This window comes from Aythya ferina (assembly GCF_964211825.1).
Source record: "Aythya ferina genome assembly, chromosome: 7".
Classification (NCBI taxonomy): Eukaryota; Metazoa; Chordata; class Aves; order Anseriformes; family Anatidae; genus Aythya; species Aythya ferina.
Window position 1 is genome coordinate 24,850,853 of NC_140302.1, and position 12,546 is coordinate 24,863,398.

General features: G+C 50.6%; 2 protein-coding genes and 1 long non-coding RNA gene across 3 annotated transcripts; 1 reads left to right on the plus strand and 2 right to left on the minus strand.

Moving 5' to 3' along the window:
- Positions 1 to 247: 247 nt before the first annotated feature.
- CALHM1 (calcium homeostasis modulator 1) lies at positions 248 to 2,405 on the minus strand (the record flags this gene model as incomplete). Its single annotated transcript, XM_084525876.1, has 2 exons — positions 1,646 to 2,405; positions 248 to 727 (listed from the first exon to the last, which is right to left on the minus strand). The coding sequence occupies exons 1-2, from the start codon at positions 2,192 to 2,194 to the stop codon at positions 248 to 250; spliced, it is 1,029 nt and encodes a 342-aa protein (XP_084382002.1). The 5' UTR covers positions 2,195 to 2,405.
- A 4,262-nt stretch (positions 2,406 to 6,667) lies between these two features.
- On the plus strand, positions 6,668 to 8,537 carry LOC311440032. The gene is made up of 2 exons (XR_014695173.1): positions 6,668 to 6,744; positions 8,152 to 8,537. It is a non-coding gene; the product is annotated as an uncharacterized lncRNA (long non-coding RNA).
- Positions 8,538 to 9,452: 915 nt separating this feature from the next.
- CALHM3 (calcium homeostasis modulator 3) lies at positions 9,453 to 11,904 on the minus strand (the record flags this gene model as incomplete). The annotated part of the gene is made up of 3 exons (XM_084525502.1): positions 9,453 to 9,899; positions 10,589 to 10,844; positions 11,618 to 11,904. The coding sequence occupies 3 exons, from the start codon at positions 11,902 to 11,904 to the stop codon at positions 9,453 to 9,455; spliced, it is 990 nt and encodes a 329-aa protein (XP_084381628.1).
- Between the last annotated feature and the right edge of the window lie 642 nt (positions 11,905 to 12,546).

Consider the following 12,546-nt stretch of genomic DNA (forward strand, 5'->3'; position numbering starts at 1 on the left):
CTGGCATCATCCACCTCAGCAACTGCCACTACACAAGCCTGTGGCATGGGACACACAATGTCGTATCTACTGGCTCCCCCAGGGCTTCTCCATCACAGCCTCGGGCAGCCCAAAGCTCCTTGCCTCCGTTACCCAGGATGTAGAACTGCATTTGGGGAGCAGATGGGACCACCTGGGTGCCAGCACCGCCCTTTGGGTGCACATCCCCTTGCAGCCCCTCTCCCAAAAGTGTGGCTCATGCCTCTGCTCACACCCGGCTGTAGTAGGCAGCCATTTCCTTCCGAGGTGCTGGAGGCTCTGGAGGGGGCTTCAGGGGGGGCTGCCCTTCCCCAGTCCAGCCATTGCCACGGGATGGGGCATCTGGGTGGAGGTGCAATGGGGGCTTACACCTGTGCCAGCTTTTCAGGGCCGTGTTCATGGTACCCTGGTCAGTGATGCCCAAGAGCTTCTCGGAAGCTTCCCCATCATCCGTGGGGTTTTTTTTCGGCAGGTGGCAGTGAGCAGTCTCCATGTCCGTGCTCATGCCCTGGAAGAACTGCTGGATGCAGACCTTGGCAAAGCTCCTGGCGTGCTCGGTGCAGGTCTCGTCGAACAGCTTGCGCTCGATGTCGATGTAGTGGGACCAGTACCTGCTCTTCAGGAAGGCGGCTTGGGTGAAGCAGGGCCGGAGGGATCTGACCAAGAAAGCCAGCGTGGTCATCAGCAGCATGAAGCACCAGCCCAGGGCCTGCAGGGGTGAGGGGTGAGACCAGACCCATCATGGGCAGACCATAAACACCCCCTTTTCCCAAGCTGTTGGACTTCTGTGACATTTGTGCTCACTGGGATCAACGGTAATGGGATGCCCTGATAGTGGGATGTGACAGGGAGGGACAGAGGAGGGCAGAGACAACCCCAGTCTATGCTCATGAGGTGACCCCACTGAACATTGCCTGGCTGGGGTCTGTCCAGGCAGCACCCCCTGTGATGCAGCTCCCAGAGCTTCCTGGCAGCTGGGAATTGGGGTCTGCTCAGGGAAATCTTCCTGTGTCTGGGACAAGACCCTATGACTCCATTTCTGTTCTGAAAATAGGGATAATTTATTCCTATATTCCATAAGGGGGGCAGGGAAAGCAGCTTTTAAGCAGGATGAGTGGTCAGAGTGGGTTGGACCATCCTGTCTCCAACTGTGGCCAGAAGCAGGGCTTGAGAAGAATTAAGCACAGGACAAGGAGTTAGTGGCACTTCTTCATTTGTTGCTGCCTGGTGAGGTTAATAAACACATGCCAGCTGTTTCACAGTAAGCAGCAAGCGGCATAGATGGTTATCAGCCCATCGCTTCCACAAGTTATAACAAGCAGCCAGAGCAGCCACGGGTGACTGGTGGGTTACGAGTGCGGGTGACAGCCATGGAGTAATGACCATGTCAACCCCTGAACTTGCCCTAAACAGCTCTGGCTGCTGTGAGCACCCGTAAGCATGACACAGGGAAGAGGAGGGACCGAATTATCAGTGTGAATGGGGCTGAGTCTGAACAACTCATACCCCCCCAAAACTGCCCGTCCCTCCTCCCGCAGCTTTATTTCAACTCCCTCGAGGGAAAAGCTAAGGCTGGCAGTGCCTAACCCTAAGCCACCAGCCAGGGCATGGTCCCAACGCCTCTTACCTGCGAGATGCATCGCAGGTACCTGACGGCCACTTCGTTGGCGACGAGCTCCTGCCCATCGTAGATCTCCTTGCAGGGGATGCGGGCCAGGACCCTCTTCATCTCCTCCTGGGAGAGCACAGGGTGGCTGGCATTGCCCAGGCCCCCCACGGGCAGCGAGGTGCAGAAGGCACATGTGATGCACTTCCCATCCAGCAGCGTCACCGAAACCCAGACGGCCGGGGCGATCATGGCTCGCTGCGCCATGGAGCAGAACATGTAGCGCAGCACAGCCCCGTCCTTCCCCCGCCGGCCCCGGGGCCGCCTCCACTCCTCCGCCAGCATGGACACGTTGTTGTTCAGCACGAAGCCCAGCAGGAACAGGATGAGGGGGGGCACCAGGAGGACGCCCAGCCCGTAGGCCAGGTTGTAGCGTGGCAGGCAGGGGCAGTTGAAGTCGAAGGCTGAGTACAGCTGGGCGCTGGCGAGGGCCATGATCCCACAGATGCCGTTCATGAAGGACTCCTGGTTGGACTGGAGGAACTGGAAGATCATCCGAAACTTGTCCATCTTGGAGTGATTCCTTCCCCCACCAGGGTCCAAGCCACGTCTTTGCTTTACTTCATTCTTTCAGTTCCCCTCTGCAAAGACTTGGTGCCAGCAAGTCTCCTTGCAGCTCAGTTATTCACCTACATGCTTTGACATCCCCAATATTTAAAGCAGAAAGCTCAACATTTTTTTTTTCCTGCTCATTTTGCTGCTTGCCCAACTTCAGGGCTTGCTTTCTCTTGCTCTTCTTTGTTCCCATGAGGCCTGCGTTGTTTCTGGTTTGCTAAACCTCTCTCTGTTCTCCACATCCTCATTTCTGCTGTCTCCTGGTCACTGGTCTCCTTGGCTGTCGGATGCAGGTGCTGCCAGAGCTGTGCTCTGCCCCGAGCAATCTGTGGCCTGGCAGGAAGGGGAGTTGCTGGCAGGGCTCCGTGATCCTGTTTGCAAATGCAGCGGGGCAGCTGGGTGCTCCTCCCTGCAGCAGGCAGGATGCCCCACCTCTGCTCTGCTGGCACATATGGAAAATGGGGCTCCACAGCTTCCCCCCTCCACGCCTGCATCACCCCAGGAGTTGTCTAATGCAAGTGTCTTGTGTCTGCCAGGCCCTGCTCTGCGCCTGCACTGCTTCACTGGGAAATTGCTTTTGTCTGTTTTTTGTTCTGCAATGGGAAGGGAAGAGAAAAGGAAAGGCAGAGGAAGGAGGAATAAAGCTCTTGGTGCTGTGGGATGCAGTGTGTGTGCTGTCAATGACTCTTAGCAGCTCCCCTCCCTCCTGCAGACCTGCACATTTCAGCCAGACTTGCAAGCTGACACTTGTAGCTCCTTGGTTGTCACAACCCTCTGCCCTCAGGGCTGGCTAAAGTAGCCTTCAAGCCCTGGCTCACATGGTCTGGTGTCATCCAGAGGCACACAGTGTGTTTCCTGGCTCTGGGGCTGCAGAAAAACAGGCAGAGAAAGAAATGAGGGCTGCAGGGACAGGGCACAGAGAATATTCCCAGCTCCACTGGTTGGTGCTGTGACATCCAAACCCAGGATGCCCTTGATTTCTCAGGAAGTGCTCCCTGATTGGCACAGCTCTGAAATTCATTTTTTTCCTCACTAAATTTATTATTTACACTAACTTTCAATGAGCATTTCTGAAGGGCTTGAGTGCACTGATGAGATGTGATAGCTGTGGTTGGGTCAGGCTTAGCTCCCACAGCACAACCCAAAAAGAAGTGGATTTTGTTGCTGCTGCTGTGCTGCATCTCTGTTCCCATTTCACAAAGCAGTTTGAAGCTTGAAGCACTAGGCTGTTCTCTCAAGATGGCCAAAAAATGGGGAAATACTCGGACTCTGAGTAGCCATAGAAAAAAAGCCATGCTTTTCCCCACAGCTTTGTAGTGCATCAGTAGCAGAGGTAGGAAGACAGTCCAGGTGTTTTGACCATTAGTCAGTGCAGTTTCTGATGTCTCCCCTTGCCAGGGATAGGGTAGATGATGCTAAATCCTCCCTGAGAGGCCACCACAGAGGTGAGCACAAAGCATGCTGAAAACACCTGGTCGGTCTTAGCTCTGCCTGCTGTGAAGAGGTTAATTGCATGATCTCATCAAACAGAAAGAGATTTGGCTGTATGAAAATAGATGAGGCTTATTGTATTGCTAGCTAAGAACTCAAGCTGGCTTCTCTGTTCACCTGTCGAGTGGCTTTTTGAAGGGCAGTTCACATCAAAGCCTGCATGAATCAACCTTGTAAAAAGCAGAGAGGTTTTTGATCTCCAGGAAAACTCTGCCTTTCATTAAGGATGAATGAGGGGTCCGAGGCTGCCTGGTGTACAATGATGGCAATCCTCACAGAAGCAAACAAGTCAGTGGGATTCAAAACAGTGTCCGTGAAAGACTGGGAAAGTTGTCCTTGTGTTTCATGGCTGTTTCAACAGCCCTGCTGTTTCATGGGCTCCTGGTAGGTGAAGGACCCTGACAGATGTATCTGTGTGCTTGGCATCAGGGCAGCCCTGAGAGATAAAGAGCTGCTGAAGCTTGTGAACGACCCTCTCCCTTTCTCCTTCCTGATATAGCTAACAAATTGTTCCTCACGCCCTTTTTTGCATTTTGTATTTTGCAGCCACTCTGGGGTGATTTAAAACCTGAGAACATGGAAAGCAGCATGCAAAGAGGAGCTACAGACCTCTGGTCTGAGCTGGGTTAGGAAAATAGCTGATTTGACTAGAGTGGAGTGGTGAGTCCGAACCGAATCTCAGGCTGAGATTTGTAGGGTTATGTCTGGCAATAGTAAACCAGAGTTAAAATTCAAAGTGCGATGCTGATTTCAAAGGAAAGCACACACACACACACACACACACACACACACAAAACACCTCCCTGGAGGTGAAGAGCATTTGAAGACCTTTGTGCTAGTCCCAGTGGGTGCTGCACACATAACTTAGGGTGTTCCTGGGGTGGTCTGGACAAAAGGACCCTGCGACAAGCTGGTGTGAGTGAGCTCATTCATGAAAGGGCATTGTGGAGGCACCCAGGATCACTCCTGGAACAGACATCGAGGAGCGGGGATGAAGACAGATTTTGTGGAGAGAGCTTTGTGCTCTCTGAGCTCATCCAGGGCAGCTCAGGGGTCCAGCCAGAGCTGGTTTTGTTGTGAAAATAAGAAAAGCTCTTGATGGGGTGAGAGATGGGGAATGGAGCGAAGGGAAGTGAGAGCAATGTATCACGGGGTTTGCAGTAAGAACTTTAATGCACCCAAGCAGCAATATCAGCCAAACTTGTTCCACAGCTGAGACTAAATATCTACAACACACTCTGGATAGAGGCAGATAAGGAAGTGATTGGCCTTAGAAGCTCAGGGGTTACGTTCAAATGGTGTTGAAACTGAGGATGGAAAGGGCCAGATAGGTGATGCAAGGATTATCCTAGAATCATAGAATATCCCGAGTTGGAAGGGACCCATAAAGACAGTTAAGTCCAACTCCTGGCACCACAAGGTCTACCCAAAAATTCAGAGCATGTGACTAAGTGCTCAGTCCAAACACTTCTTAAACTCCGACAGGCTTGGTGCCATGACTACTTCCCTGGGGAGCCTGTTCCAGTGTGCAACCACCCTCTCAGTGAAGAACCTCTTCCTGATATCCAGCCTGAACCTCCCCTGCCTCAGCTTGACACCATTCCCATGGGTCCTATCACTGGTGATTAAGGAGAACAGATCGGTGCCTGCCCCTCCACTGCCCCTCTTGAAGAAGCTGTAGGCCACGATGAGGTCTCCCTTCAGCCTCCTCTTCTCCAGGCTGAACAGGCCCAGTGCCCTCAGCCGCTCCTCATATGTCTTCCCCTCCAGGCCCTTCACCATCTTTGTAGCCCTCCTCTGGACACTCTTCAACAGTTTAATGTCCTTTTTGTACTGTGGTGCCCAGAACTGCACACAGTGCTCAAGGTGAGGCTGCACCAGTGCAGAGCAGAACGGGACAATCCCTTCCCTTGACTGACTAGCGATGCCATGCTTGATGAACCCCAGGGTACAGTTGGCCAACCTGTCTGCCAGGGCACACTGCTGCAAAATCAGTTGTGCCAGACTAATACGTGGTTGTATCTAAGCTTGGAGACTGCAACCATCTTCAACCTTCCAAATCTAGAGGAACACTTTGGCTGCAGCCTATAAGTCACGTGTACATAAGCTCCTCCAAGGCAGCCAATCTTCTTCCCATGACCTGCCAGAAAACAGCAATGAAGGCATGTAACCAAATTAAAGCCCAAACTTTAAGCCCCATCCTGGACCTGAATAGTGAGTGAGGATCTGGCATTTATAGGCTGCGTTGTTTCTATGCAGCCAAAGTAAATACTGCAGTTGGAGGTCATGGCACTAGATTTTGAAAAGTCCTGCATAAAGAAGAGATCTCAGAAAAGCAAATTTAAACAACATTAATGTCAAGAAAAGTCATTCTGATTGCTATATTCTTTATCTGTCGTGACTAGACATATGAAAATCTATGACGGCAATTTTGCCTTTTAGGTCATTTTCCTTTTTCTTTTATTTATTTCTTTTATTTATGTTTATTTATCTTATTTTAACAGACTCTGTACTAATTTTCCTCACAGAATGACTAGCAGAAATATGACCCTTATGTGCCTTTTGTAATTAATTAGGTCAACTCTAACCACTAAGCCCCTTGTCAGCTTATTTCTATTAGCGATAAGGAGCAATTGAACCTAAAACATAGAACCAGGTTGATGAGCCTATTCCACAAGGTCTCATGGCTCCACACATGTGAAGTGAAATCTGCCAGGTGGAGAACATTTGACCTTTGCTGTATAGGAAGCATGAGGATTTATGGGAATAATTGCCACTCCAGGGGAGTCTGAGGTTCAGGTTACTGAGGGTGCTTTTCTACTGTCCTGGTGAAATGAACTCAGTGTTCCCGAGTAGACTGCTTTTTCTTCAAGTTTTCTACCAGTTCTGTGAAATAGTTTTGGAGACTCTATGAGCTAGTTACATTGGTGGTGACTTCTCAGAACAGGAAAACTCTGGTGGTGCTACTTCCCTGTGAAATAGTTTGGCAGTGACTCAAATTCAGAAGCTGGCAGGTAAGTGTTCCTAGGTTCTACAGTGGTTTCATGTTGGGGAGTTTGAGTACTTCATTCACCTTGTATGTTTTCAGTGAAGTTACTTAGATGGATTCTCAGCTGGTTCCTGGTCCTGGTCCCCAGTCCCGGTCCCCAGTCCCAGTCCCCAGTCCTTTCCAGAGACAGAGGTGAGACTGACTGACCTATAGTTTCCCAGGTCCTACTTCCTGCCCTTGTTGAAGACCAGAGTGATATTGGCTATTCTCCAGTCTTCAGGCACCTCACCTGTTCTCCGGGACCTTTCAAAGATTATAGACAGCAGTTCTGCACTTTCCTTCAGCCCACCCCCTAATTCTTACCCACAAGCTTTCCACTTGTCCTTCACCCTCCCCCAGCTGGAGCTGGGTACACTCTAATTGCTCCCTCACATAAAGGGCAATCCCACCCTCTTGCTTCCCCAGGCTGTCTTTCCTAAAGAGGATGTAGCCCAGCATGATAGCGTTCCAGTCATGCAAGCTGTCCCACCACCTCTCAGTGATCGCAACGAGATCGTGGCCCTGCGACCGAACACAGATCTCGAGCTCATCCTGTTTATTTCCCTTGTTCTGTGCATTGATGTACAGGCACTTTAGGGAAGCAGCAGATACAGTTACCCCTGGGGGGATGCAAGAAGAAGATACTGGATGGGGGACTGGGAATGCTACCTTCTCTGAGGAACTCTCAGACAATCCTATGGGAGAGCTCAGAAGTCTTTCCCTGTCTTCAACAGTGACAGTAATGACTACTTCCCCTGCCCCTTCTTTGTCACCTTTAGCTCCCCTCCTTTCCCCCATCAAACCTAGTTTAAAGCCCTGTTAATCAGCCCAGAGAACTTGCTCCCCAACACACTTGCACCCCACTTGCCCTGTCCTGGTCCCCAGATTTTTGCACCAGGAACATGATTCCACAGAGCCTTCAAGCCTTTCAGTAGCTTTAAAGATGCTGAAATGGTCCCTGGCTTAAGAACTGCTTCCCCGCCTGGCACTACGAATTGTTGCTTAGGGCTAAAAGCTGAGGCTCTTGTCTGTTACGTGAACAGCCAGAGAGACTCAGCCTCCCTTCTCTGTTGAGTTCGGTGCTGCCTAGCCTTAACATTTTCAGTAGTCAGTAGCATCCCCCTGGCTCTTGTATTTTGAGAGGGATTGCACTCCCCTTACATCATATGGGAATCCCCTTTTTCTGTCTCAAGGGTGAATGGTGTAAGGCACTTGTAAATCATTGCAGGTTGTTGTTGTTGTCCATTGCCATGTAAATTAAGGCCATGCAAGTACCTTCTACTGTTTCTTCTTCCCTTTCATTTGTTGTCTGGTTTCTACCAAATATTATGTATTTTGTGAAATGCGTTAAAACAACATTACTTTTTAATTAACAACATTTTTTTTTCTCTAGGTCTGCCAGTAGCTGACAAAGTAGAAAGGTGTGCTTCTCTCTCATTCTTGTATAGAGTTAGAGGCAATGCCTGATATCCGGCCAAGAAGGACAAAGGACAAGGACAAAGCCTGGGAGGAAGACTACGAGCCTTCGGCATGAGAGACCCCCAGAGGGACCATTGGGGACTGATACACATGCACCAGTGGGAGGGTTTGGAATCTGGGAACTAATTATAATAACCCTGCCTTTTCTAGAAGTAGTAATGAACATGTATTAGCCTAGGAGCATAAAAAGCAGCCACCTGATGTAACGTGTGTGCGTGTTGGATGAGCCCAGACTCCCCGTGCACCCAGCACTCTTTACTTGCCTTTTATTAACCCCATAAATAAATCTCATAAAGCTAAGTTGACTTGGAATTTATAACAGTATGATGAAAATTGTTGCACTCCAAGTTGGGAAGGGGAGAGGAAAATGTTCATGTATATGTGAGAATTGTACTCAAAGAGCTGATTACACCTTTGCATACACCTTTTAAGGGGAAACTTTAAACCTGAGAAGCAACAGGCAGTTTTCTATGTTTCCTGATATGATATCATGATATATAGATACGATATTAAAGGATGATATCATACCTATAGTCTGCTGCAGGCTGAAAAGTAGCCTGTGCCTCAGGTACCGTTTTATGCCTTTGCTTTTGTTACTACATGCTGGTAAGTCTTCAAAAGGGAAATGAAATTATCCTACACAGAAGAAACACTGTCCGGAAGACACTTGAGTTGTTAGGGCCTGAATTCTCACTGAAACCAAAGGCAGGGATCTTACTGACCTGAAGAAAGAGGCTTTAATCTCTCCTGGCTTGTTTACTCCTGAAGGAGCATGAAAGAAAGACATGTTTGTCTTGTATGTGAAGAGGAGGTGAAGGTACAGCTAGTGCAAGGAATACACAAATCTGTTGTTGCTCCTGGAACTTGTGCTCCAGCCAGTTTGCATATGCAGCCACTTGTTGCTGCCTTGGTTAAATTTTTCCTCAAGGCAGAATGGTTTTATCACAGCTATAAGGAGTTTCAAACTCAAAGATGACACAAGTGCTATGCAGAGCCCTTGGATAAGAAATGTCCAGAATGGTGACTGAGTCTGGGATATTGGGATCCTTGGAGCTGAGCCTCACTAGTTCAGGTGGGCAGTTTTGGTGGATGCCCTGGAGCCCAGCCTTTGGGGTTGGGGTTCTGGAGGAAGATATAGGCACCACAGTCATCCATCTTCTGGGCACTGCTCTGGGTAGAGATAAGGCTTTAGTATCTTTGGGACCAAACTCCCCTTTACACATTGGTGTGTTGGGGGAATTTGGACTGGACATGGGGACTGCCTGTCCAGGGTGGAGGGGATCTCTCTCTCCCCAGGTGATGTCTCTGGGTTGCTTGGCTCACATCCAAGGGAGGTTTCTCATAATACCACGTTTTCAGAAGTTTGTTCACCTGATCCTGGTGTGTGATGCCTCGTAGAAGATCTTCCTCTTCCTCCTTAGGCAAGTCGAAGCTGTGCTGCCTGATCTCTTCCCGCATGCTTTCAAAGAAGTGGAGGATGCATTTGTGAGCAAAGAGCCGGCTGTGCTCACAGCAGGTTTCCTCAAAAATCTTCTGCTCAATGTCAATGTAGTTGCTCCAGTGACGGGTCTGCAGGAGGGCAGCCTGGTTGAAGCAAGGCCTGAGCCAGCGGGCAAGGAAAGCTGCTATGATGAGCATCAACAAAATGCTCCAGCCGAGGGCCTGCGTGATTAGAAATAAGCAGAGGAACAGGATCAGCAACAGCATGAAGGCAGCACAGGCTGTAACACTGAGACAGGGAGTCTGTGTGGCTGCAGATCTAGACTGCTGTCCCCAATCTGTCCCTTCAATCCAGCACCCCAAACTGCACTCAGGATGCGAGTGCTGGGGAGGTGGATATGACATTTATCTGTGCATCAGCAGCTCAGCAGAATAACTCTTTGCAAAGTGGGTCTGGAGCATTTGCTCTGAGCATGGGAGCACCGTGTATGAAGGGGACTTTGGTGCTCCCCTGATGGGCACATACTAATCTCCAGGACATTCATCTGCCCCCTACACCAGTTTCAGGTGTCTCATTCTCTCATTGTTCCTGAGCAAACAGCTTTCATCTCTCTCAGCTTTCACTGTCCTTGAAGCAGCAGGTCCTGCTTGCAAGGTTAGAAAGGTCTTCTGACCCTGAAGAGATGGGGCCTTAGGAGACCCCAGTATTCCTTACAACTGCTTTTTGCTATCTGGGTTTAGAAGTTGCTGGCTCTTCTAGAAGCAAAATCCAATTAGGATTAGGACAGCAAAGAGCAGTCTTGCTCCCAGCAGGACCGTGGTGGGGCTATGCCAAATCAAAGAAGGGTGGGATCAGCAAATGCCTGCCCTGAGCATCTCAAGGACACAGGGCTGTGCTGGCAGCCACCCACCTGGGACCAGCAGCGCAGGTACCTGGACACTGCCCTGCGGGACGTGCTGCTCCCCACCAACTCATCCTCCTTGCAGGGCACCTTGGCAAGCAGCTCCTGCGCTTGCTCTGCGGTGGCATTGCTGAAGCCTGGGAACTTCTCAGGATCCACAGAGCTGCTGAAGGCACAGATCAGGCACTTGCCATCCAAAAGGGCGACCACGATCCAGACGGCTGGGGCGACCATGGCTCGCTGCATGATGGAGGAGCACATGTACCTGGAGCAGGGGGGAGACATGGGATGGGAGGTATGTGGGGAGCCTTCTCCTTGCCCAGAGCCTTGATGGACACAGGCTGTCTGGGCTCTGCAGCCCTCCCAGAGCAGATGCATGACTTTCCCCCACACCACTCCAGCTGGCATCTCTTCTGCTCTGGGGTCTCTCTGCTGGGGCTGATCACCAGTGTGAGGTCTGGTCCAGTGCACAACAGGGCTTTTATTTTTATTTATTTTTTTTTCTACTTGGAAAATCCTTTTCTCAGAGACCTTTCTCATCCTGCTGTGTGCCAACCTGTGCTCTGGGTAAAAGTTTGTCTGCCACAGGGTGAAGCTGATTCTCCTCACCCTTTTACCAGTGCAAGTCTGTAATAACTTAGTTGAGGGGAGGGAAATCACAATGCTGTTGATAAAGAAAACTGTGATGGAAATGCCACACTTTCTGCACATTCAAAACACCTCATCTTTTTGCACATTTAAGCCCCTTGAGAAAAACCCTGTGTGCACAAAAGGGGCAGGCACTGCAGTTTCCCAGGGTGGCAGCGTAAATGTAGCTGCTTGTCTCGAGATGTTCCTGCCCTTCTTTGCTGGGGATGGGGTTGTGGAGCTCCCTGCTGTGGCCACCTGGGAAGCACTGACAGTGCCCCAGAGTCTGGACTTGTGGGGTAAGGTGTTGGGAACTGAGTTCAGAGGAAAACAAGTGACCGAGAGGATCAAAGATGCAGAGAGAGACAGGATAAATGGGAGGGGGGACACCACCCCTGCTGCAAACCCCACCTGATGACAGCCGGGTCCTTCCTCCTGCGCCCCTGCGGCCGCCTCCACTCGTCCAGCATCACCAGGGACTGTCTGTTGAGGATGAGGCCACAGAGGAAGAAGGCAACGGGGGGCACGAACAGGATCCCCAAGCCATAGGCCATGTTGTACCGGTGCAGGCAGGGGCAGCTGAAGTCAAAGCAGGTGTAAATCTTTATACTGGCCAGGGCTAACAGCCCACAGATTCCATTCATTACAGACTCCGAGTTGGACTGGAAGTACTGGAAGATCATCCGGAAGCGATCCATCGTGCTCTTTTTGCTAATTCTCCTTCTGGGAAGTCCCTGGGCTGCCCAGCACAGTCTGTCTCCTTTCCTCCCCCTTTCTGCTGCCTGGGGATGATGAGGATGGAAGAGGGCACGCAGCTTTCACAGGTCTGTCTCTCACCCTGTTGGTAGCTTTTCTAGGTGAGCAGATGGATACAGCCTCTGGGGGTTGTTTTTTCTGCCCTGTTTCTCATTTTCATGGCTGTCCCACGTGCCAGCCAGTGCCAGCCTCCGGTAGCACTGGTCCCTCCCTCCTTTCCCAGGGCTGCTCACTCACAGTGGTGAGCTGTCAGCGGGTGCCTGGGAGCTGCCCTTTCCCCATCAAAAAATTCATCAGCTGGGAGAAACCAGCAGAGTCCAACTTGCTCATCTGTGCAACCTCTGCCTCCCTGTTTCTTTTTGGCCAAGCAGATCCCCAGCCCTGAGCAGGCAGGGAGTGCACACTTGGCTTTGAGCCCACACTATCACCTCCAGCTGAGATTTCCATAAATGAAAATGGGCTGAAAGGACCAACCTTGCAGTGTAGAGGCTGTGAGGATTAACAGTTTTCCAAGCCTGGAACGTCACCTCATGGCAAAGGTTTTGTACCATTTGTGCATTTGCAGCACACCTGCCTCCACATTT